Source organism: Crassostrea angulata, chromosome 7, assembly GCF_025612915.1.
Source record: "Crassostrea angulata isolate pt1a10 chromosome 7, ASM2561291v2, whole genome shotgun sequence".
Lineage (NCBI taxonomy): Eukaryota > Metazoa > Mollusca > Bivalvia > Ostreida > Ostreidae > Magallana > Magallana angulata.
Genome location: NC_069117.1, coordinates 52656418 through 52682307, shown reverse-complemented (window position 1 = coordinate 52682307; position 25890 = coordinate 52656418). Strand labels below are relative to the sequence as shown.

Below are 25890 nucleotides of genomic sequence, written 5' to 3'. Positions count from 1 at the left end.
TAATACAGAGAATCTTTTTATTAGATATAAATTGAACAACTATAAAGTGATCGAACATTCTTAAAAAATTAACAATTATAAAAACTATAAATAATCATATGATAAATATTCATCTTAAAAAAGAATAATTAAATTTGAAACATTTAAAATTGCCATGGAATTGCTGTGATCTCAACAAAGGCTGAATGCATCTATTGAACAAATAAGCTTGCAAATCTTTTCAAACCTGTGACCACTTATTATTTGTGAATTGTACATGTACTTACGATTTGAATTTGTAAGATATCAGAAGGGTTATCTACTATATGTAAAGGTAGTTCAAACTACTCTTGACTAGGTGTACACTAGTAAGGGTCTACAAGCAAGGATCAAAACATTCTGAGTATTCTTGAAAGGTCTAAAGCTTGTTAACCTACAACTCTACAAAAATAATTCAGTGTTCATAATAAATCTGTTTAAATATATTTCTATAAAAAATTAAACAATAATCTATTTAGGTTATCGTAGTGTAGGTACTAAAACTGTTGCTATATATTTTTATTATAAAGAATTACAATCTAATAATCCCCCAATTAAAATTTATACAACAAAAATACAACCTAAAATTTTATATACACATTAAAACATATATAAAGGATACTGAAAAAATTGAAAAAGCACAAAGTAAAATGCATTTTTCTAAGGAAAGACAAGAAGAGTTTGAATTCTGAAGACCAGTGTCTTATTTGCTAAATCTTCCTTTGGTCCATACATTGTATGATCAATTGAGTATAAACATATGCATATTAATTATGCTATAAAACAAGTCTGTTATTGTAGACAATTCATGAAATGTACATAACATCACAAACAATGTACATACAAGCACCACTAATCAGAATATTAGATATAAATAGGATGATGAGACAGTTCACAACAAATACCTTGGAAAACCTGTACATGTTTATAAAACCATTTTCCACATAATATTATAAAACATTGGGATTTTATAAAAAAGGATAATGTGCCTTGACCTTAACAGAAAAAGGGGAGCAACAATAATCTCCCTATAAGGATTACATATGTACTACAGAGAGTGGCCTTGACCCTGACCTCAGATAGAAAGACTACATTTAGGTTCAAGGTCACAGCACACTCTTTACCCTAAGGCACTCTATGATTATAAACTTGCTATAAATGGGGTCAAGTGATTAATTAGGATAAGATTAATTGATATAACTGCATTTTTCTGAAAAGATATGTAAATTAACTTTGATGTTGGAATCGTTTTTGTGGTTTTCAGAATAGAAATTTTTTTTACAGAAGGCTGATTTGAAATGTATCTAATTAAACAATATTCTGAGAGAGAGAGAGAGAGAGAGAGAGAGAGAGAGAGAGACAGAGAGAGAGAGAGAGGGGGGGGGCATTTCAGAATCTGTTATTCTTTAACAATGATACCTTTATCCATCTCTAAACAGTAAAAAATTTACCCCTAATTTTTTCTTATCCATATGTTAAATAATATTACAAACTACTTAAATTATTGAATAATCATCTATATACGAAATGGAAGCAAACTGAGTACTTTGGTATTGAATTTAAACATCGTTTATGGTATATAATATCAATAATATTCACAACACAACCAGATTCACCTTGCACCTTACTGGCGATCGTTTGAAAATAAAAAAATCAATTAAAAATTAACTGCTAAAAACCTAACATTGGACGGATCATGAAAATATAACAAAATTGAGAATATGAATTCTTTAGTTGTAAAATAATATAATAAAAAAAATATAAAAGTAAAAATGCTTTCCAATTAAGGTACATCTATAATAATTAAACTGAAAATAATATTATAAATAGAATATAAAAATATGTCACAAAACACATGTATAGAAAAATGGAAGTTTTACAAAGTCAAGTATAGAGAAATACATGTAGATTAGCTAAGTAAAAATATCCTTCAAATGCTGGTGTTTTGGATGGTTTCTATTTAGACATCTATTTCTGATCTAAAAAAAAAAGAAAGAAAAAAGAACATAATCATTTCATAAAATGTCAGGCTCTAGCTGACACCTGAGTCAAAGGCTCAAGTGAGCTTTTCTGATCACAATTTGTCCGTTGTCTGTCATTGTCGTCGTCGTTGTAAACTTTTCACATTTTCATCTTCTTCTCAAGAACCACTGGGCAGATTTGGCACAAAGCACCACTAGATGAAAGGGATTCAAGTTTGTTCAAATGAAGTGCCACGCCCTCTTTAAAGGGGAGATAATTGAGAATTATTGAAAATTTGTTGGTATTTTTCAAAAATCTTCTTCTCAAAAACTATTCAGTCTGAAAAGCTTAAACTTGTGTGGAGGCATCATCAGGTAGTGTAGATTCAAGTTTGTTCAAATCATGGTCCCTGGGGGTAGGGAGGGGCCACAAGAGGGGGATCAAGTTTTACATAGGAATATAAAGAGAACATCTTTAAAAATCTTCTTCTCAAAAACTATCAGGCCAGAAAAGCTCAAATTAAAATGGAAGCATCCTCAGGTAGTGTAGATTCAAGTTTGTTCAAATCATAGTCCCCGGGGGTAGGGTGGGGCCACAATTGGGGGATCAAGTTTTACATAGGAATATATAGAGAAAATCTTTGAAAATCTTCTTCTAAAAAACTATTAGGCCAGGAAAGCTCAACTTTGAGTGGAAGCATCCTCAGATAGTGTAGATTCAAATTTGTTCAAATCATGGTTCCCGGGGGTAGGGTGGGGCCACAATAGGGGGATCATGTTTTACATAGGAATATATAGAGAAAATCTTTAAAAATCTTCTTCTCAAAAACTATTAGGCCAGAAAAGCTCAAATTAAAATGGAAGCATCCTCAGGTAGTGTAGATTAAAGTTTGTTCAAATCATGATCCCCGGGGGTAGGGTGGGGCCACAATTGGGAGATCAAATTTTACATAGGAATATATAGAGAAAATCTTTGGGAAAGCCCAAATTTGAGTGGAAGCATCCCCATATCATATAGATTCAAGTTTGTTTAAATAATAGTCCAGGGGTAGGGTGAGGCCACAATGGGGGATGAATTTTTACTTAGGAATATATAGAGAAAATCTTTAAAAATCTTCTTTTTAAAGACTATTTGGCCAGAAAAGCTTAAACTTGTGTAGAGGCATCCTCGGGTAGTGTAAATTCAAGTTTGCAAAATCACAGTCCTTAGTGGTAGGGCGGGACCGTGATGACTGTTTGAATTTTTACATAGGAATATATAGAGAAAATCTTTAAAAATATTCTGGGAAAGTTTTCGGTCCAAAACTCAGTACTTAGTGTGAAAGCACAGGTTATGCAGATTTAAGTTTGATGAAACCATGATTCCCTAGAGAAAAGGGGGGGGGGGTTATATAGGAAAAGAGAAAAATCTTCTTACAGGTACAACAACAAAAGGGGCTTGGTATTTACCAAAAAATAAGAGGTGGATAAATTTTTTTTAGCAAGATCTACTGTACTCAGTTGTCAAGATATTTTGATACTGTAATGCTAATTTGATCAGAATTAAGGCAATTGTTGCTCAGGTGAGCGATGTGGCCCCTGGGCCTCTTGTTTGATGGTGTTTTAATTAGATCACTAGGAGGTCTAGTGGTTTGGTTTGCCACTTCTTGAACAGAGGATATGGGTTCAATACCAAACCACAACAATCATTTTTTTTTTCAACAAGGAAAAAATGCTGATTTATCAATTAAAATTAAGGAAGTTATCATGATGTTTATTAGTTATCAACAAGAACAACTTAAGTCACTCGAAGTCACTCACCTGTCCCTGAGGACGACCTTTGCTGAGCTGCCAATCGGGAAATTCTCGTCATACACCCTGGTCTCCCTGTGGTCTGGAATATCTTCCACTGAGAAAAGGAAAGGCTTATGATCATAACTACAAATTCAGAGCAAACAAAATTATGAACTCTTTCAACCTTGACCTTTCTAATCATTTACCCGAATTGTGCCGTGTCCTCTTCTTCTTTCTCTTTTTCAACTTCCTCACAGGGGAGGTAATTATGTACTCCTGGGGTCTAACATAAAATGAAAAGAATCATTATACCTTATCATAGTCATTATTATTAGAATCTAACACAGAACATATAAATCACTTTTATAAAATAACTATGTTACATCACTTTATAGGTTGAACACAGAATGACAAAAATTGTAATGTTTAATTTAGAAGGAGAGTTTACAAAACTTACAACCATCAATAACTCTCATAGTTCAAAAGATCTATTCATAATATTCTCTCTTTTTCTGTCATAGTCGTTATTACCTTTCACATTTCTAAACTTCACAAATATGGGTGATAGTTGGTTCTACAATTCACAGTTTTTTCAGTTTTCAGTACAGGTGAGACCTTACACCTTAATCTCAGCGAGATTCGTTGAGACTGAAAATTTTTGACGGATGTCTCTTCTGTTACTTAGACCTGAGAGTGAGCACCTCATAAGTAATTCAGCACACAGGGGAAAGAAATATGGTATTTGAGGATTTACGAAAAAAATCCTTACTCATATTCTCTGTCGTAGGCTGCATTGTCGTATCCTTCATCTTGGTACTCATAATAAGTCACCTCCCTCGGTCTATCCAGGATAATGTCTGTGGCTGTAGTTGCAGAGGGGGTGGTCCTAAAACAGAGAATGGCATGTAAATCTCCAACAGGGACAGAAGACAGAATTGCAGTAGAATATTATATCTTCAAATTTAAGTGACCTTCTCTACATTTAAACATACTAATTGGAGACCTTCTCTGAAGTAAGACTTGCTTATTAGAGACCTCTCTACAACAACTAAAATTGGTGTCAATCTATAATTAGACTTACTTATTATAACATCTATACAGTTAAGCTTACTCATCAGTGATCTCTTTACAGTCCCAATAAATGGTCTTCCCTCTACTGTTAACTTACTTGCAATTGATATTCTCAAAAATAATGTTACTAATTTGCGAACTCTCCACAGAAGGACTTACATTAACTTGTAATTGACCTCTCCTCAGTGACATCTCTACAGTATTTATTAGCAACATTTACATCTTGTTTAACTGTAAGTAACTTCTCTACAGTACCTTTAACAGACTTACTTGTAAGCAACATCTCTAAAGATGGGCTAACCTACTACTAACATCTTCTTTTCTCTTGTTAAACCTACATGTAAGTGACCTGCAGCTTACCTCGTCACCAGTTTAACCTACTTAAAAGTGAACTCTTGTCAGCAGTTTGACCTACTTGTAAAAAACATCCTTCATTACAGTATGATACACTTGTAAATGATCTCTTCTAAAAGCTTTGACCTACTTATAAATGACCTGTAACTGACCCGTTCTCTACAGTTTGACCTACTTGTAAGTAACCAATAACTGTCCCCTTCTCTACAGTTTGACCTACCTGTAACTGATCTTTTCCCTACAGTTTGACCTACCTGTAAGTGACTTATGAATGACCACTTCTCTACAGTTTGACCTACCATCAGTGACCTATGAATGACCACTTGTCTTCAGTCTGACCTACCTGTAACTGACCCCTTCTCTACAGTTTGACCTACCGGTCAGTGACCCCTTCTCTACAGTTTAACCTACCTTTAAGTGACCTATAACTGACCCCTTCTCTATGGTCTGACCTATCTGTAAGATACCTATAACTGACCCCTTCCCTACAGTCTGACCTACTTGTAAGTGACCTATAACTGACCCTTTCAGAACAGTTTGACCTACCTGTAAGTGACCTCTTCTTTATAGTCGGACCTACCTGTAACTTACCTCTTCTCGACAGTTTGATCTACCTGTAACTGACTTATAACTGACCCCTTCTCTACAGTTTGACCTACCTGTAAGTGCCCTATAACTGACCCCTTCTGTACAGTTTGACCCACCTGTAAGTGACCCGTCGGTGAGGGTCCTGTCTGGGTACCTCGCCCCAGTCCTGGTCCACGTATCTGTAATCTCTGTGATGCTCCTCCTCCAGGGTCCTACAGCATTGTAAATCAAACATTGAAAAAGCAAATATGATACAGTTGAACTTCCATATCATGAACACTGATTTCTCTAATACAGTGATTTGTAAGTCACAATCCCTTATTTTTAAAGCATTTTCCCTCGGCATCTTGAATACTCTGTTATCTGGAAGTTTTTAAACAGTCCCATCTAGTTCAAGATAACGAAGTTTGACTGTGTATATATTTTACAATTTAAAAATTTATCCTTAGATGGTTTATTCCATAAAATACAAAGATGTATGTACTAGTTCAAAAGACTCCATGTTACAATACAGATGACTAAACATAACATTTGTGGAGTTACCTTTGGAACTTGTCTATTGCTTCTCCCATTTTATATTTTTTCTGTAAATAAAATACTGAATATAATGGACATGCTTGTTTTGATATTTCAATAGTGCATGCATATCATTTCAATGGTGGATAAATGTGACTGACAAAAGGGATATTGTTTAAATTCCTTAGATAAATTTTGGCATTCCATTTTCTAAATTGCGTGAAAATACATGTAGGGTCAAAACTTTGCCAAAAAAAAAAAACCATTAAAGAAAGTCAATAAATAGGTGGTGACGCCTCTCTCCATTGTTAGTGTTGCCTAAAATGATTGCACAACAAATTAAATAAACATGAAAATAAAATTAAATTCTCATTTTATCATCAGTGGATCTGTTAGTGTTGAAACAGACAAAATAAATCAGAACAGGTCATGCAGCAGCTTTTTAATGCATACGGATCTATTTACCATGGCTTCAGCAGGCACATTTGCCTTCCTAGGATGGCATTTGAAATTGGTTAAGAAATTAGATTTTAAAAAGATTAGTTAAAACACTGAACACCAAAATACAACATACTGTACAATTGGGGAAAATATAATAAAACATATAACAAATTAAATGACCCCAACCTGTTAATGTTATCAAAATGTTGCAGTATAAATAAATAGATCTTACACTGCAGGTGCATATCAATATATCAAAAAAAAAAAAAAAATTATGGGTCTACTTACAACAGATCAAAGGTCACTTTCAGTTATTCCAACAATCAAATTGTATGTATTTAAGCAATAAAAAATTTAGAGTTAATATTGACAGATTCTTCCTCAGGATTGAATTACCGGTAATAAGTTTTAGGTAAATCAAAGTATTCCTTTAAAATATCATAAAATTCATTTGGCATTAGTTAGAAAACTAATGTGAAGTAGTTTAATGGTGTTACTATAGCACAAAGCATTAATCATCAATGACTTCGGTTCAGGAAAGCCCCTTTAAAAGCAATGCCAGCATCACCAAAGCTTGGCTTAGTATTGATAAAGCTTGGCTCAGTTTCATTAAAATCATTTTAAAAGTTTGACTTTCACAAGAATTAAAGAATAAGCATTGTCATCAGCCTTTCTCAATTTACACTGACCCAGTGCTGTTTTAATACTTTGAATTTAAAGTATCAGAATACCAGAAAACTCTATCAATTGGCAAAGACAGGGGATGTTTTGATTAACAAATATAATTATGTCCTTAAGGTCTTACTGGTCTAAGTTGGGGGGGGGGGGGATTAATGGGGGAGGGGGTGGGGATGGTGTGTGTTTTGGAGGGGGCTGAGGTTTTAATGGTGTTGGAACTTTTATAAATGAGTGATTTGTATCATACTATATAAATATATAGGGTATACATTTTTTTTTACTTTAAATCATATTGCAAATTTGAGAAATAAAGTACGAGTTTTCGTGAATGTTGCAGAATAACCTCCGAGGTCGAGAAATGTTTTGAAATATAAAAGCAGAGGCATTAGCCGAGGCTTTTATATTTCAAACAACATTTCAAGACCGAGGAGGTTATCCTGCAACATTCACGATAACAAGAACTTTATTTCTATTCTACTAACAGCCCATTATTTCTACAGATCGTTTCTCCTATAGAGAGACGATCTAGGTCATTTTGAAGGCTGTTACGTGTAACCCCAATGGTTTTGTTAGTAATGTTTACATGTGTATCGATCAAAGGAATCACATGCAGACCACAGAATTTTTATTTGGATTTTTAATACTCTTTACTTATTTATAAAATATCTTTGAACCATGTTCCTATTATTTTAAGGGCAATTTTTTAATATGATTATTACTACTATACGTTATATATTTTATGTAAAAACACGCAGTGAAAATGTGCTAGGGAGGTGCTATGAACAGCCGCATTGATCTCTTAAGAATAATCATTTGAGGCAATACGTACACATCGTTTTGACTGGAACTAACACGTGAAATTGACATAGTTTTAAAACTTTTTACGGTTTGAAGTTGTACTTTCATGGTCAGTGCGAGACAAATAGGTATTTCTGATCTGATAATTTACTGATGACGTTCGTGGTATATTGGAGAATAATGTCCACGGCATCTCTTTGATCTCGGCAATAACTGTAGTAGAATTTCAAATCAAGTCCAATTTAACTTATATAGCATAATAAATTTCATTCAAGTATTATTAACCACTTTTTTCATCATCTGTACTGATAATCTAAATGCAGAATAAAGGGATTACCCTAACTGAATCATTCATTCATAAAATAATTGAATTATTAATTCAGTGCTATGAGGGTGAGATCAAAAGATAAATTTCAAACAGGGCATGGGGGCATAAAGTACTGCAAGTTCATGTCATTGAACATCAATAATTGTTTCATTAAAAGTCGTGCACATTTACTTGTACATTAAACTTTACATAACTGCATGGCTTCTTTTCATGAATAAACAAATAAACAAAATTAATGTTATATTACACTCTTCGTAAATAGTACCTAATATACAACATATCAATTTACATATATATAGTACTGAAAAAGGGGTTGTTATGAGAACTTTAAAAATTAAGTTTTCTGTCAGCATTGAACTTTTGATCTCGCCCCTTTAATAGCTAGGCTAGACGATTTATATATAGGCCACTCCATTCCACAGGAACTCAGTGTCGCACATAGCTTTAAAAAATCTCACCAAACACCATTTAGCAAAAGTAAATTGTTTTTTAGGATTTTGGAAAGTTAGTCCAAACTAAGACACAAGATTAAATATGGTAGAACAAAGGATTACAATGATGTTAGCAACACAAACTCAGATATACAGTAGATATTGAGGGACAGCAAGAAAAAATTTTAAGTGTGAAAAAAATATTAACATCTCTATTCTGTAGACGCATTTTCTGAAATACAACAAAAGACATGTCTGAGGACAAGTTTTCAAAAACATATACACTGTAACACACATTTTCATTGAAATGCTTGTAAACTTGTACCAATTGGAAAGATTACAGAATAGATAAATTAACAGGGTACACATTTTAAAGTAGATAAAACCTTTAAGGATCAGAAAGTGGTACAGTTAGGTCAAGCCACACCATTACTACAAAGTCAAGTACATCTGTATAGGGAGGGAAGTTCTAGGGGAACAAAAGTACCTTGCGTTTCTTTAGGGCAACATCTGCTGGTGTATCGGGAACAATGTAGGCAAATATAAACATAATGATTAAGGCGATGTGCTGCAAAAAAACAAACAAAAAGATTATTACGACATTTTGGTAAAGAAATAACATGCATTAACCTCTAAAGCCTAAAGAGGGATGAATTTTTTTGCAATACAGTAAAACACAATTATAGCAAACATGCTTATAATGAATTAATGCTTCTAGCGATATGGTGTTGCCAAGAAAATTGCTTTTTTCTGTTGTTGTTACCTCAAACCCGACAACAATCCAGACTTGTTCTGTTGAGTTGAATGAATTTCCCCAAGTCGAGGTGAAGGCCACCAGGAAGGCATTGGATACCACCCCACAGAAGTTCATAAATGTAAGGATGGTATACCAGGTTCCTACAAATGACAATTAAAACCATTTTTTGCAAGTATTATTACCACTTTAATATTAAGCACAAGGAATCTTTATTCATCAGTATACAGTATTTTAAATTTGTCGTCTTTGATTATTTTACTTGGAAAAAATCATGTAGCATTTGTTGAAAACAAAAAAAACCCAGATCAACGGAATATGTTCAAATTTTTTTAAGTCAGATAACATTTTTTATAAGTGTGTACGAGGTCCTTGGTCCTGCATTTAAATACAATAATGAACGTAAACTATACATTTAGTATTATGTGTACCTATGTCTTGAGCCATGTGTGCAACGGGCCGTTTATAAATCCAGAGCAGACGCCAGGCATCAATCCTGATGTCTAACGCTGTGGTAATGAGGGCCATTAAAGGAGCCAATGGGAAAGAGGCAGCAAAAAGCTGAAATCACAATTTAGCAACAAATAAAGAAATTATATTGTATCAAAGAACTTGTAATCAAAGTAATCAAAACTTAATTGTACCAGATACAAAGTCACTAAATAAAAATATGGCAAAGTAAAATCTTACAGCAGCTGCTACATACTCTAAATGTTCCTATTTATGTAAATTATCAAGAGTACATGTAGATTAGATCATTCTATGTTAGCTTCTCTCATTTTTACCGTAAGGAAGCCGAAGAAGATGACTTTCTCTGTGTATTCACTCAGAGTGAAGTCTTACCATAAGGAAGCCGAAGATGATGACTTTCTCTGTGTATTCACTCAGAGTGAAGTCTCCTAGGTTCTCCTTCTTCACATGCTTCTCCAGAAACGTCTCCTCCCTCTTGCTCTTCTCCGGCTTCTTTCCTCCAAAACAGCACCAAGATGGACGGTGCCTCCACTTTTTCTTCAAAAAACTGCATTAAAAAGAAGATATAACTTCATGCTACACAAAAAAACAGGTCTTTGAATTTTTTGGTATTATGGAAACAGGGCTGTAATAACTTAAAACAAAATTATAAGAAACTTACGGCAGTATGGCATCTGTACATAACTTTGGGAGGGGCTTGGAGATCATCAATATAAGAACTTGGAAGGAAAGCTGAGACATGCAGGTTCCCTCACAGCGGTCTCGGTATTCAGATCCGTGGCCAACTATTCCGTCTTCATCAAAACGCTAAAATACACACTGACATGTTAAACCAGGTACATATGTACTTATCTTAAATGGATCAATCAAATTAAAATTGAAAAATTTAATTATGTAAATGTTTAATAAAACAAAAAATGCTTGATTTTACTAGATTTTACTAGAAAATACCTACCCCTCGGAAAAATGCAATGTAAAAACAGGAAGAGTAGTTATTCACAAATTGGAAGGCAAACAGTTTTATAATCAAGGAATCATCATATTTAGTTTGAGTCCTGTGATTTTCTGTAAGAAAATGCAGTATAGGTTATTAAAATATGGGCAATTTCCATAAGACTTCTTCTCACCATCTCTTTTTCATTTATTTTCTTTAGAACTTACCCCAGTCAGTTAATTTGACGGCCAGAAAGTCATAAAACTGAAATTAAATAGAGGTTGAATACAGAATAATGTTACAGAGATCTGGGACAATTTATTTATATTGTATACAAAAGATACAGAGAAATTAGCAGTCAGCAAGACTATTACTACATGTATTAACATAATTCTTAGAGAAGTAGTATGACACAATTTAAAAAATATCCCAAATATCAAAATTAACTAATAAGGATATAAGCTACATAATGTTACATCTTCACAATAAAAGCTGCTTTGTTTATGAGATATAGATATTTTCAGACAATATTAAGATCTTGGGGAGAATTTTTCGACAATCACTTAAATAATTCCTCCAATTGATTTGGAAATCTACAGTAATTTGGTAACATGTACAAACCCTGCCCAGCACAAAGATGGAGAAGGCGTTGAGAATGGAGGGAACCACAGTGGTGGTGATCAGGCAGAGCTCAGGACTGGCAGAGCCACAGTAGTCGACCGTCACAAGGACGCGGTAGATGATGACCCCGGTCACACTCGCAATCACCACCAGTACCATGAACAGGAGGGTGACCACAGAGGTCAGGTACTTCATGAACTGGTACCTCATCGGGTACGTTAGGATCTTGAAGCCATCTACAGGGTCCTAAAGTTACATAAAAAAAAACAGGGTCATGTAATGTAGATTCCTAATTAAAAGCGAGGAATTAATATCCACGCAAAATCACTAGAAGCACCCTTTGCGGATTTTAAAATCTTGCTATTAATTTATGAGAGGTGAGAACTGTAAGAGTTAAGGATAAAAATTCTGCATTTGCAATTCATATTATCAAGATTCTATAAAAAACGACCGGATCACAGAATTAAGTACTTGCGTAACATAAGTAATCTACAGTAATACAACATGAGAGCAAAAAGACCAAGGTGGTTTATTATCATACCGTGCTTTAATTAAGGAATGAATTCAATATTTATTTGTTTTATATGATATAAAATTGTTTGGGGCAGTTTATGCTTTATAAACCGCGAAGCGGTTTTTAAAAAAGCGTAAACTGTTTCAAAACATTTTATATAGTATAAAACTAATAAATATTGAATTCATTGCTTATAAACTAATTTTTTTACTCTTCATTGTAGATAAAAATGGTCATCTGACCTTTAAAATGACATAAAATCGTACAGAATTCAAACATAACGTCAGGCGTATTGATACGTTTTTGACGTTAGTCTTACTATGACGTAGGCAACATTCTTTATACTATATAGAATAATTTTTTATATAGCCAATCAGAAAGCGCGTTACAACCAGAATTAAATTATTTGAGTATCAATAGAAATTTTTCATTTAAAGTAGTCCGAGTATCGCACTACGTCATAATACGGATTTTACAATATTGGTTCGACTTTTACAAAGCGTTTTAGATACCCGGTATTGAATTTGCTCTACATCGCTGTTGTAAACAATGGCAATAATAAGCAATTGGAATGGTAATATATGTATTCTATGAGGGATGATTAATGTTGAGAAACTCAATTCTGTTAAAGTAAAATGAAAAATGAAGTTTCTGATTAACCAGGATCTCAGGTATGCTTATATCTTCTTTGTTTTGACCACCCCCCCCCCCCCCCCCCCCCCCCCCCCCCCCCGAATTTTTCTTTTCTTTTACTAAAGCCAGTTTAAAGTTAGAGGCAGAAGCTATTTCAAATTTTTAATCAATCGTCAATTAATTAATGTTTAAATGATATCTAACATTGTTGACATATCTAGGCAGAAAGCTGTAGCAATAGGTGCGTTCAGAGTTCACCAGATTGTTACCAACGGCAAGTTTGGTCCCCAGTGTCTACAAATGGTTCCCAATGGTAGCAATTGGTTACCAATGTTGACCATTGGTGTACTTTCAATTTCAAATGAGGTCACCAATTCTACCAGCAGCCTTGAGCTTAGGCAAGTTTGGTAGGTGACGCCATTATGCTAATTCAACATGGCGGGTTAAAAGATGCCTCTAGATACTGATGTAAATAAAGACTTTAGAATAAAATAAATGCATATCATATTGAATGAATACAACTGAGGGCTTCTAAAACCAGCTTCTATACGCAGAAACATGTCATTATCATAGAGAATATGTGATAGAGAACCATTTTGATTGGACTTTCGGTAGGACGTTACTTTTTCTTGCATCAAATCAAGTTAAAATGATGCTGATATCAAGTGAAATATGCAAAGATTGCGTAGAAATGGCTTTATATACAAGCCAGAAAAATCTTGTTGATTTCAAAGATCCATGGCTGAGTGGTCAGCAAAGAAATAATTGATAGGCCTATGTCACATTGCTGTTTGACACAACTACCCAAAGTCCAAGCTCCTGTTAAAATTGATTCTAATTAATATACTTTTTGCTGGCGTTAAATATTTATTATCACTTTTGCAATTAATCTTTACTTTCTTTGTATTAATAATAGCTAGATTCGTAGTCATTTTCAAGTCATTTTGTAGACCTCTTTATATAATTGGGAATAAGTATCTTAAATCACTCAATGAAGCTGTTTTAAAGGGAAACAGTCAAACTACACAGAGGAAAGGTATTTTGTTTTGTTTTTAACTGTTTTATATGTTTAGATGGTTACAATTGGTGACCAAGTGTAACCAAAGGCTACCATTTGTTTGAATTTGACAAAAAATCGTTCATGGTACTACCTATACAAATTGCTACAAATGGCAGCATTTGGTGACAATTGGCTACCATAGTTCACCAATGGCAACCAAATGCTGCCAGCGGTAAATCTTAATTTCACCAACGGTACAACTCTGAACGCACCTACTATGTGATTTTTATGGATTTTTCTTTAGGGTCTACTTGGTTTAGAGCTTATAGCGTGAAAAGTAATCTGTCAACATATATTTTATTTTTCCAAATATTTTTTGTAAGATGTCAATCTATAGAATAAACACAATGAATTTAAGTTTGAGTCCATAAAATAGTAAAAAAATTACCAAACGCGATACAAGCATTGCATTTTTTGTATTCTATTTTGATACATCAGGTCCATAAAGCGTACTTACTTACAAAAATTTGCGCAAAATTATTGATGAGATATGGCTTAAATAAATATTTATACTCTATTTTGTATGTTCAGTTCTAATTTTCCCAAAATTGGTAATTATTTTTAGGAAAAACGGACGTCTGGCAAATTTCATAATTAAGGTCTTCCGTTGGAAACGGAAGACCTTATTGTTTTTGCTTTGTTTCTTTTCCTCTATTATTATTATTATTAATTTTTTTTTCTGTCACGTTTTCTCAAAAACGCTTCAGCCGATTTTCATGAAACTTTCAGATCTTATTTATGACAAAATTTGTAAGAAAATTACACGAGATTTTTTTGGTCGTCACTTCCGGTACCGAGATATTAAAGATTTTATGTTTTTGCTTGTTCACAATATTTCTTAAAAAGTATTCAAGATAGGACTTTCAAATTTTCAGAGAAGGTAGTAAGTGAACGGCCGCAGTGCCCTTCGCATATCCGAACGTCCGCCGTCACTTCCGGTTGTCACCGGAAGGAAATGAAAAACCTTAATTTTTCACTTTTTTGGATTTTATTTTTTTTATTTTTTCATTCGATAGAGACGCTCTGAAAACTTCTGAATATGAAATTCGTTTTAAAATCGATCAACGCATTCTTGAGATTTTGGACTCCAAAATTCTGAAGCGAGGGTCCGCGTAGCTCAGTCGTTAGAGTGGTGGACTTGTGCCCAGGCGACCCGGGTTCAGTCCCTGAGTGCCGAATCTTTTTTCTCTCTTATTTGTGTTTTGATTAATGGTTTTATCTTTAAAATGATGGATTTGAATGTGTTCCGTTTTATTTTTGTCATAAATATAAAAAAAAAAAAAAATAGCGGCTTTTTTCAGTACAAATATAGAGCTCTTTTCTGTCAGCAGCTCTCTAAATTCCGACGCCTAAGTGCCCCTGCAGTTCGACCACATTAGAGTTCGCTGGGTCGCTTTGCCGGCATCAAAGAAATGCCGCCATCTCAATGACTGTATGCACACAACATTTAGCAATGCACCTACGTTATTCTACTCGGCTTAAGGACGTTGTTTACTCAGGGTTTAAGTTCTCAAATCCGGATTGTTAAAAAGTTCAATTTAATGAGTGAAATTTGTTTTAAATACAAAAAGTATTTATGAAATGAACTATTATTGACATAACAATCGATATTTTTACTAAATTATGGAATTAGGCTCTGACAAAGTTTGACATTTAGCAATGCAGAGGAAATTCGGATTAAATTTTTCAGATTTTGTTTTCCACTGAAATATTTTTGATAGTACTATAATATTTAAAGTTAAGATTTTATTTGTTAGTCAACATAATTTTGCATATTTTCTGTTGGTTTAATCTTGCTTTTTCGTTTAGATAATCGTATGGCACACACTACAAAAACATTGAAAATGCTTAAAAATGATAAAAGACACCATATCTCAAAATTTTGATCATTGGCCTCATATAAATTTTATGCCAGGAGAAAAATGTTATTATACTTCGTTTAATACTATAAATGTTTTGGCATTATCATCATTCAGTTTTTTGTTATATTGAATCAAAAATGGGTAGTAATTTGAAAACTGATAGAGGAAATTCGGACTAGAATACCCTAAAAAATTGTAAATGAAAACATAATTCTTTGTATCTATTTAATGTCACTACCATTCATAAACTGTATTTCATTTGTCAAAGAGTTAAGCAATTTGTATTATTTTCACAATTCAGAAAATCTCAATTATAGTGTAAATTTTTTATGGATTTTTCTTAAATTTTCACAAAATATTCAATGGCCATTAACTCAAAAAGTAGGTCATTGACCTATTTATTTGAAAGTGAAGAATAACACTACCATATAAGGTCTATAACACACAGTAGTTGGTTTTTCATTATCATCAGTGGAATTTTTTTTCCTTCTGAGTAAACGTCATCCTTAAAAAGGAGGACTGCTTAGTATTTAATCCAATATATAGATACACACACATGCATGTATACATGCGTTTATTGACCTAGGTTTCTTATATATTGATTTCCTGAACATTATAAAACACTATGTAATCTCTCTCTCTCTCTCTCTCTCTCTCTCTCTCTCTCTCTCTCTCTCAAATACAAATGTTTTAGAACTAGTACAGGTAACATGGAGTAAAGTGGATAGAAGCTAAATGAACATTGGCGTCCACAAATTATACATATTTTATATCATGTTACGGGATAATGTCTATGGATTCAAATAATTTTAAATGCATTGTTTAATGATTGTCGTCTTACTGATTGGAAGTCAACGCCAAAAAGTCATTTTTATTACAGATGGTGTACTTTTTCCTTTTTTTGTGCATGTCTATATACTGATACAAATATGTTGCCTGTCGGGATTAAGAAAAACCTCCGAAGTTTATACACGTAACTATACAAACTAACGGGTGACTGCGACAAGGTTTAAAAACTGACCACCCGTTTATGAGTGTTTGAGCCTAAGAATAAATAGATGTAAAAAAAAAATCAATAGTTACATCTTTCAAACAACGCTTATACATTGTTCTAACATATGTATTTTATTTAGAAATTGTGTAATATGTGATATTTAGAATTTCATATTATACGTTTAGTATAGAAGTCACCGACCGACCCCCCTCCCAATTCAAAAAATCATTTTGTTTTTCTGGCCCGATTTTACTTGATCTTTGATCTTGGGCCTTTAATTTCAACTAATTAAGACCCTTCTATTCTTATTGTTATGAGGGTCTTCCGTTTACAAAGGCAGACCCTCTTTTTTTTCCTTTTTATTACAGGTCATTAGACCTGTTATTAGGTCAAAATACCTCTGATTTAATATGAAATAAAATGAGGCTGGTCCTTTAAATAAGGGATCCAACGGGATGTATAATCCTTCATCCATCGCTCTTTCAGATCACATCTGCATTTCCTGATATGTTTCGTTGATGAAGATAAAAGGCAAGGTCATTTCCTCTTCTAAAAATCGGACGGAAGACCTCCTCGTTGCTTGCAACGAGATCGTTTCTAGTTGTCAATATTTTTCGCAAGGGGGTACACCCATCTGAGAGGTGATAACAAACAAACTAGCATGTAAACATACATATTTTCTTTTGTATATGTATTGCTAGAATGTATATTTATCATTTAAAGCTAAGCTTTTAATGATTGAGCCCATTTAGTGCCGAGTATAGGACTACCTTAAGGATGAAGCTAATGCCATTTACCAAGAGGTAAAGCTGACATTTGAAAAATCTTGTCACAACAGTGCTATGTGTAAATGTTATCACCAAAACAGAGCTTTAGCAAAAAAATTTTATGACTTACAGGTACATGTATTTGTATACAGAAGTAGGTTTATAGTACACCAAGGAAAACTAGTGTGTTTCTTCTTACGTTTTCTGTTGCCCTGCCATAGAACTCTGGTCTGTCGGGTTCATTGACCTCGTAATCCGTCACATCCCACAGAAAAGCCCACCTGCTCTCTGTTCTCTTCCAAAACTCCAAAAATATTGTACCTGAAATGTTTTACATAACATTTTGCATTTTGAAGGATTATGCTTTGGCCTTGAGGTTTGAGTTTGTTTCAAAGTCATAGCGTATTGTTTCCTCACAAGCATTCTTTGAGTGACACACATGTATAAGGCAATCAGAACAAAGGGAAGAGATGAAACACTGTGTCAGCAATTTGCTGAGATAGGCTATGACCAGGAGGTTTGACCTAGGTGCTCCTTCAAGGTCATTGTTTTTCCTTTACCAACAAACATACTTTGGACGAAGCACAATATCAAATATAGATTATAAATTAATTGGGTCGATAGAAAAACAAAATATTTTCTTGACTTTAACACAGAGATCTGCTACAACCTTGACCTTCAAATGTTTCTTTAAGGTCACTTCACACCTTTTTCCAAAAGGAGCACTGTGAATGAAATGAAATGTAAAGGGGATAAATAATATATAGGATTTGTTCAGACAAGGATTTTAAACAGATGTCTGCTATGACATTGACCTTTGACCAATAAACTAGGTTCTAGTTCTTTGCACACCTTATATCTAAAAGCACTGTTGGTGATGTAAAAGCCAGATTGGGTCAAGGACATAATATGCTCTGAACAACTGATATGCGAGACAGATGGACAGTACAGTTGGATAGAAGAATGACCAGACAGATCACTATGGGGCCCCCAAAAAGCAGGGCACCTGATGAAGAAAAAATTTGCTTTTGTATTATGTAACCTTACCCCAAATACAAATGACCATGGCAAAATATGGAGTCACTTCATTATCAAAGGACTGCTTAATGGTGTCCAACAGACTGAAATTAAATTACATTTTTTTAATATCAAAGAGATAATTTCAAAAACAATTTGAGAATTTTTTTAGCATCAGGTACTGTAGATTCCTTATTTTACGCGAGTACTTAATTCCGCGATTCAACGATTAACCATCAAATGGCGAGAACATAAAATCGCGAATGCCGGAATTTTATCTTAGTTTCAAGAAGTTTACATGTGTTCCTGACAGATATTTGTCATTGTTTAATTGGGCATCATAAAGTAAACCTACATTTGTAATTTATTTAAGAAACCCAAGTCTGTTTCTCTTACCTAGTAGCATTCAGGATTTTCTCTTCATACTGAATTCTAGTTGTAATGCTGGAATACAAAGCAAGACAATATTCATGAATGTAATTGATTACTTACCAACAAAAATCGGGAATTATTGATCTGCCTTAGAAACACTTATACAAGTGAAACACGTGGTATTGTTTTCCTACATCTAATGTTGGTGTACCTTTTGAAAAGTCCATAAATAAAGATGGCCAACCCAAACAGCATAGGGAGCCAGAGAGACGTTATCAAGTGTCCGGACCAAGCAAAGTACAGAGCAATCTTCTCCCCAAAGTAGTTCCTTATCCTCCATAATGGCTGAAACTGGTAGAGAAAGACAGCCTTAGATAAGTGTACTGATTAATAAACCAAGAGAAAAAAGTCCAACAAAACAGGAGAGTAGTGTACATCTTATTCACTCCTTAATTAATACTACTAGCGATATTCCTTCAATTACCTGTTCAATAAAAGAATTCAGAAAAAAATTCTTACAAATTTCTTTCCTGGACAAAAAATGGACAATAGTTGAATAAGTCTACCCCTCAGGTGCCCACCTTGAACAGTTTGGTCCAAGAGCGGTTGAGCTTTGCCCGGGGGTCATCTGCCTTTAGCTCCAACTCTTTGGGGTCCTCCTCTTCCTCATCTGCTGAGTCTTCATCATTGATTTTGCCAACATCTGACGCTTCATGCAGCACTACAGACTCCTTGTATACTTTCTTCATGATTAAAAATGGAAGATCTGAAATTAAAGATTACGAGAAGATATTTACCAGTACTTTCAATTAAATCTAATTACTTTATTATCAATTTTGTTAAAAACCCCCCCAAAAACTACAAACTTTGGAGCGGGAGTTTTGTATTAAAAAAAAACACATCAGACTTGATCCTGCATGCATTAATGAAATTACACAGTGATGACTTTGAGCAGAATGAAACCTTATAGATATATATATCCTTTTTAGAAGATTTCTTTTAAATTGACATGATTAAGTTGATACAAGTATGCATGATGAAAATTGAAATTTGGGCAATCAGTTCTTACTGATTTTCTGAAGTTCCTGATCACTTTCAGCTTGCCTCAACTCCCTCATGGTTTTAGCACGGCCACAGGAACAGCAATTATCTGAAAAATAATTATAACTATTACAAAGCTCAATCATGGTAAAAAATAAATGAGCAGTTTTAAGAATTAAAAAAAAAAAATTCCATGATGAAAGTGAAATACTTGTAATCTTTGTTAATTTTTCAAACAAAACTTACCACTTAAATGTACTATATACCGATATTTGCAAAACATTTCAAGAACACCTGGGGCCATGGCACTCAAATAAATCTGTGTATTTTGAATAACGTGGGTTACCCTAAATGCATTTCATTCATATAATTGCAAAGGTTATGCATGCAAAAAAGATGCTCAAATGAAAAGCAAAATGCATTTAATAGTGGTATAAAGTTAAAAAATCCAATAAAAGTGAATTGGATATGAGGTAAGTGACCTGTTGCATGCAATATGAATGATTTTTTCTGCACCAAGTCTGGCAGACAGTGAGTCTCATATTGACCTAGATAGGTACAAACAGGCCAAAAACGTTAACTTCTATATTGCATGTTAATCTGTGTCATAAAAAGGGGTCATAACCTATGACTTATGGAAATCATATCCTTTGAGACATTGTGCAAACAATTTTTGCATTGAATGGATTACCAGCAGCAGATGACCGAACTACATTTTGCTACAAAATGTATTATACATACATGTATTTACACACATGTCATTAAATCAAGAAGGTCTACTGACTATAGACAAATAATTTTTTTTCTTACTAGTTATAAGAGCGTGAATTAAGACAACTTCAGCTCTTACCTTCCTCCTCCAATGAATCAAACACACCATATTCTTTCAGGTCCTTTGAGATGTCCGTATTGATCAGGATTTTGTGCACCTGTTAAAATGAAAGACTAAAGATATACTCACCTGTATGTAGTAATATTATCATGCAGTGCATGGATGACCTGTTGTAAATTAAGATGTCAATTACAAGCTTTGTACAGGTTAGAAAATACATAAAAATTTAACCAGCTTAATCTATAAACAGGTATAATATACATATATACAATTGTATAACTAGATTTTACAAGTTTAATAAAGATGTATATTTGATGATTTTTACATTAATGTCTTTATATAATACAAAAATGTTTGGCAAATTTTAAAAGCTTTAAAGTGTATGAACACATTTTATATATTAAGCTTTATACAGGACATTACAGGTCCGACTGTGATCAATGTCGGAAACCCAGTGGTTACATATATACTTTTTTCCTCTCTCCATCTAGAAGAAAGAGAAGGAGAAAGAAATAAGCATTTTAAACTTTGGGTAGCCACTGATGATAAGGTGTGATGTACAAGTACTTGTCTACAGTACTATTAGCTAGGACTACTGTAAGCTAACCAGAAATGAACGGGTGGCAGGGCGGAAGAACTTGGTGGGGTTGTTGTAGTTTTTGTACAAAACTAATCTGTCCATATCAAACAGGCACGTGTAATCATCCTCTAAAATAACAGGATAAAAAAATTCATTGGTCGTGGCTTTCACACATAGGATCATCCATGGTTTACAAGTACATGTATGATTAGAAGCAATGGTACATGTAATATACATCCAATAGGCTATTTGTTTTTTATTTCCCAAAGTTAATTACGATGACTTGGTCTATATTGTAACTTAAGAGAATATAAATAATTCTTAAGGAAAAATTTTGATCAATGTCATAAACATATAAATATTCACAAACGTTCATTATTTGAACACATATTTTATTACCTGTTTCATCATCAAAGAAAAATTTACTCAGCTTTGCAAAACAGCTGTCATCATCACCATTTTTAGATTTTTCATCTGGTGGCTACAATAACAACATGAAAACATGAATACTTTACTGTATTTGTGTGTTAATATTGGTTTCAACAAACCCTTTTACACAACACATAAATAATGGACCCGTATATGAACATGTGAATTATGAGTCTTAAATGAGAAAAAACATGAAATGCGTTTGAAATACTTCTCCAGTAATGTAAGGTTTTTACAATATTAAAGTAAGTGAATTGAAAGATAAAGTTCTCCCGTCAGGTGTTGTATATTTATTAGCATTATTAAAGCTGCAACCAAATAATGCAGACCTTAAATTACTTGATTCTAGGCTTTTAGCTTAATTGCATGCGAGGAACTTTGAATATTGATCAAAACCATCTACTGGTGATTATACCTAAACAAGTTTGGACTAAAACTTATTCAGATAATCAATATTTAAGCTAACCTTGATCTAATAATCTTTTGTGTAGCCTTCAACTTCCCACATTTTATAAGTCTTAAACTCTTATAGCTAAGGTTATTGCACTATGCAAAAGAAACTTATTTCATGGCTTAAGAAACTTAATGTATTGGTGTTAAAAATAAGGAGTTTTATATAGAGTCAAGGAGTTTCACTTACATTGTCTACTGGCTTGATACAAAGGGTTTATCCAAAAACAAAGAGAGCCCACTTTTTACATTACTAATGTAGTACCTAATGTACAATGTCCATTAACTATATCACAACAATTTCATATCATTCATATGCATGTTTAATTACCGTTACCATTAATTTTATATCTCTTTAAGAAGATGAAGGTGAATAAGTTGAATAAAAATTTAAAGGAATTCTTGAATCTGCTATGCGATCAAAATGAAATTACCTAGAATTAAGTCTTAAAATATTTTTTCTTTACAACTGCAGATGGATATAATTCTTCTTACAACAATTCATGAAATTATTGGCATAAAAGGTGAAGGTAACAAAAATAAGTAGAAAGGTAAATAACGTAACATAAATGTACCAGGGGTACGTATCACACAATTTACTTCTTGTTCATTTGTCTTTACCTCATCTAGGGGTATTTCCAGATTGACAAATTGAGCCATTTCACAGAGACTTCTAAACGGACAATGGAGGAGCTTGTAGTCCAAATCCCCAATTGTTTCTTTCTTAATCACAAAGTTATATCTCCTCCTGAGCTTGTCTTCAAAGCATTTGCGGATCTCTTTGGAGGCTTGATCACTCTTGTCATCTCTTTGGTGGATCAGAACCATGTCAATTCTCTGTTTCTCAGGCTTAAAGTCAGGACTCATCTGAGCCTCCTTCATGGTTTGGTCAAACATTCGAAAATCTGGCATCTCATCATGGTTTCCAGTTACTTTACTTTTTTTCTTCTTCATTTTGATTTTCTTTGAGTAATCTTCCATGTCCTTTGAAGGTTTGACTTTGCCCTTCTTTGATTCCATGTGTGAATGTTTTTGGAGTCTCCTTTATCAATCTGCATTTAAAGATACATGTATTACTGTAGTAGAATTCAGAATCATAACAAAACACAGTATTTTTGAAGTACATTTTAAATTATAATTATATATATTTGTAATACATGTATCAATATTCGTTGGATATCACTCATGTAATATATTTTTTATATTACATTGTGTATTCTTACCCAACATGACATGATAATTGAACATTACATAAATTCAATGTTTGTTTGTTAACCTTTAATTAAGGAACTTTATTCCATGTGTAAAGTTGTTGACGTCTTGTAGTAAATGTGTTTTGCAGCTAATTATTACAGAAAAGATTGAAGTTTAGCAAGAGAAGTGGTAAAACATGTGATAAAATGAATCTCTCGTGATTTGCAATGGCATATGATTTTTATCCAATGCTTTGTGTGTTTTTATCTCCTCGCCAAGCCGGCCTCGGGTTCATAGTAAACACACAACGAGTTGGATAAAAATCATAGAACATCGCAAATCATGAGAGATCCTGTATAAATTAGACATTAAAATATGCATGAAACAAAGTATAACACTTTAACGATTAACTTAATATTTATTGTAAACATGAGAAAAAGCAACTGAAAATAAATTAATGTACACCTCTCTCTCTCCGATAAGTTGCATGCAGAGAGATATATGGACAAAAATGTGGCTATATGAAAAATAGACTAAGGCCTGGCGCTACTGGTACTAACCATGCAATGGAGATGCCTCTGTTCATATTGCATTCACATCACTTGATGTCCGAGTTTCGAGCGTTGTTTACCAGTTGCCACGATGAAAGGGGCATAACTCGACCGGTGCACCGGAAGTATATCTGTAGTCCAAACGGTTACGAGTGGTTTCGTTCAGGTTATTGAATGGTCTTTTTCACAGATTTGATTTCTTTCTTTCTTCCTTTTTTTTAACCAATCTTTTTTTATTTTAAAAAATTCATGTTTAATTTCAAATATTTTTCATTTGTGAAAAATTACTTTACACTACAACGTCAAGGATTATTTTCCGCCAGAAAATCCTTTAAATTGATATACTATAGGCCTACACTGTATATAATACTATATAGTTATTTACTTTCCATATGTATGTTTCATTACATCTACATATTTTCCGACATAGAAAAGTCGTTGACAATTCTATTTCATAGATTCATTTCTATCGAATGTACAATTGAGCATGAGAGCTCGGGATTTTCCGGGATGAGCTCGGTAGATTACGGAGCTTGAAATAAATTTTCAAAAAGTCGCACTATTTTTGATCTAACATGATAAACAAAAAACAATCGCGTGACGTCGTCATGGTCATTGTAAAAAAAATTCTCAAAAATAGAAAAAAGATATTAATAAATGTAATCAATTTATTTCAAAACTTTATTTTTATTAAAATATGTTGGCAATTTTTATTTGAAAAATATTATTAATATATACACGTTTTCGTAAAAGAAAAGTAGTTTTTTACCGTGCGTGATTTGTAGCGCTAGAGTTACTTCCCCATAGTGATTTGGGGGGAAAAATCTATTTTTAGAAACTACATACCCTTACCTATTAAACGAGTACATAGAATATATACCTTACCATGCATCATTTTTTGGTCAATTGTACATCGGATACCTTAAATTGGATGCACGTGTAGATATAAGATTCATAACTATAGGGCGGGGGGAGGATAAATGCTGATTTATAAATTATAAATAAATGCTTTTTCTGATTTACATGAAATCTCAAATTTTGTGTCAGCTTTTAAACGATGACCATGCTAAGAATGTGTAAAATAAAAGGCATTGCAAAAGTTTGCCCAGTCAATTACTGAATTAGTCATATTTCAATTAGAATATGATGTACACAATTAATAGTCAAAAAAAAATTCTATAGCCATGAAAATGAGACCAAAAGGTTAATAGTATATAAGATGAATGACCTAGATAATTTTTAAATTTAAAGAATCGCTATCATTCAGCATATTTTGCCAGCTGCAGGTCTGTAGCTCCCGGTCTGAAGAAATTCGAATGAACGACCTTGGAGCTACAGTGCCATCCATTGAAAAATTGATTATAATGTCACCGTGTGAGAAACACTTATTTAGAGTGACATATTGTTTTTAATTTAATGCTAATTAGTTCTTATTAGACCTTCACCGCCGGACATTAAGATGTCACCTGTTATTGAACTAATTATATATCTTGAGTAATCCTTTTAATTAATTATTGTATGTGTCAAGAGTAACTCTATTCATTTACACCTGTATGTATGTTTTACCTATAAATTAGTCGTTATCCACAATGATCGTCATTTGGAGACTGGACCTTGTATTGTCCATGCCGACTGCATAGATCGTGTAGAAACGACAAGTTTGGATCGTTAATAAATGTTATTCGACATACCGACTTGTCCACCAATTATAACCGCCGGGTTTGTACCGTATTGGGGTATTTTTCGTACCGGGCGATTACTAGGGAATTAGCTCAACACTCGCTGTTTTTTCCACATTTATTCCAGTTAATAACACAAATATACAAACAGTTACTCTCCACTCCGTGCACATTAAAA

The 25890-nt window shown here is 33.4% G+C and overlaps 1 protein-coding gene across 2 annotated transcripts; it reads right to left on the bottom strand.

Moving 5' to 3' along the window:
• LOC128191726 (anoctamin-7-like) lies at window positions 1-24164 on the bottom strand. 2 transcript variants are annotated; one of them, XM_052863958.1, is made up of 26 exons: window positions 24043-24164; window positions 22910-23340; window positions 21809-21890; window positions 21437-21537; window positions 20848-20926; window positions 20026-20106; window positions 19538-19722; window positions 19168-19307; window positions 18981-19028; window positions 18615-18688; window positions 17767-17888; window positions 11738-11983; window positions 11344-11380; window positions 11138-11247; window positions 10844-10989; window positions 10555-10729; window positions 10143-10272; window positions 9721-9854; window positions 9445-9525; window positions 9166-9189; window positions 6309-6349; window positions 5882-5977; window positions 4522-4638; window positions 3959-4035; window positions 3780-3867; window positions 1-1997 (listed from the first exon to the last, which is right to left on the bottom strand). In XM_052863958.1, the coding sequence occupies exons 2-26, from the start codon at window positions 23306-23308 to the stop codon at window positions 1979-1981; spliced, it is 2832 nt and encodes a 943-aa protein (XP_052719918.1). In that variant the 5' UTR covers window positions 23309-23340; window positions 24043-24164; the 3' UTR covers window positions 1-1978. The 2 variants fall into 2 exon arrangements, with proteins under 2 accessions (XP_052719918.1, XP_052719919.1); XM_052863959.1 differs by lacking the exon at window positions 9166-9189.
• Window positions 24165-25890: the final 1726 nt, after the last annotated feature.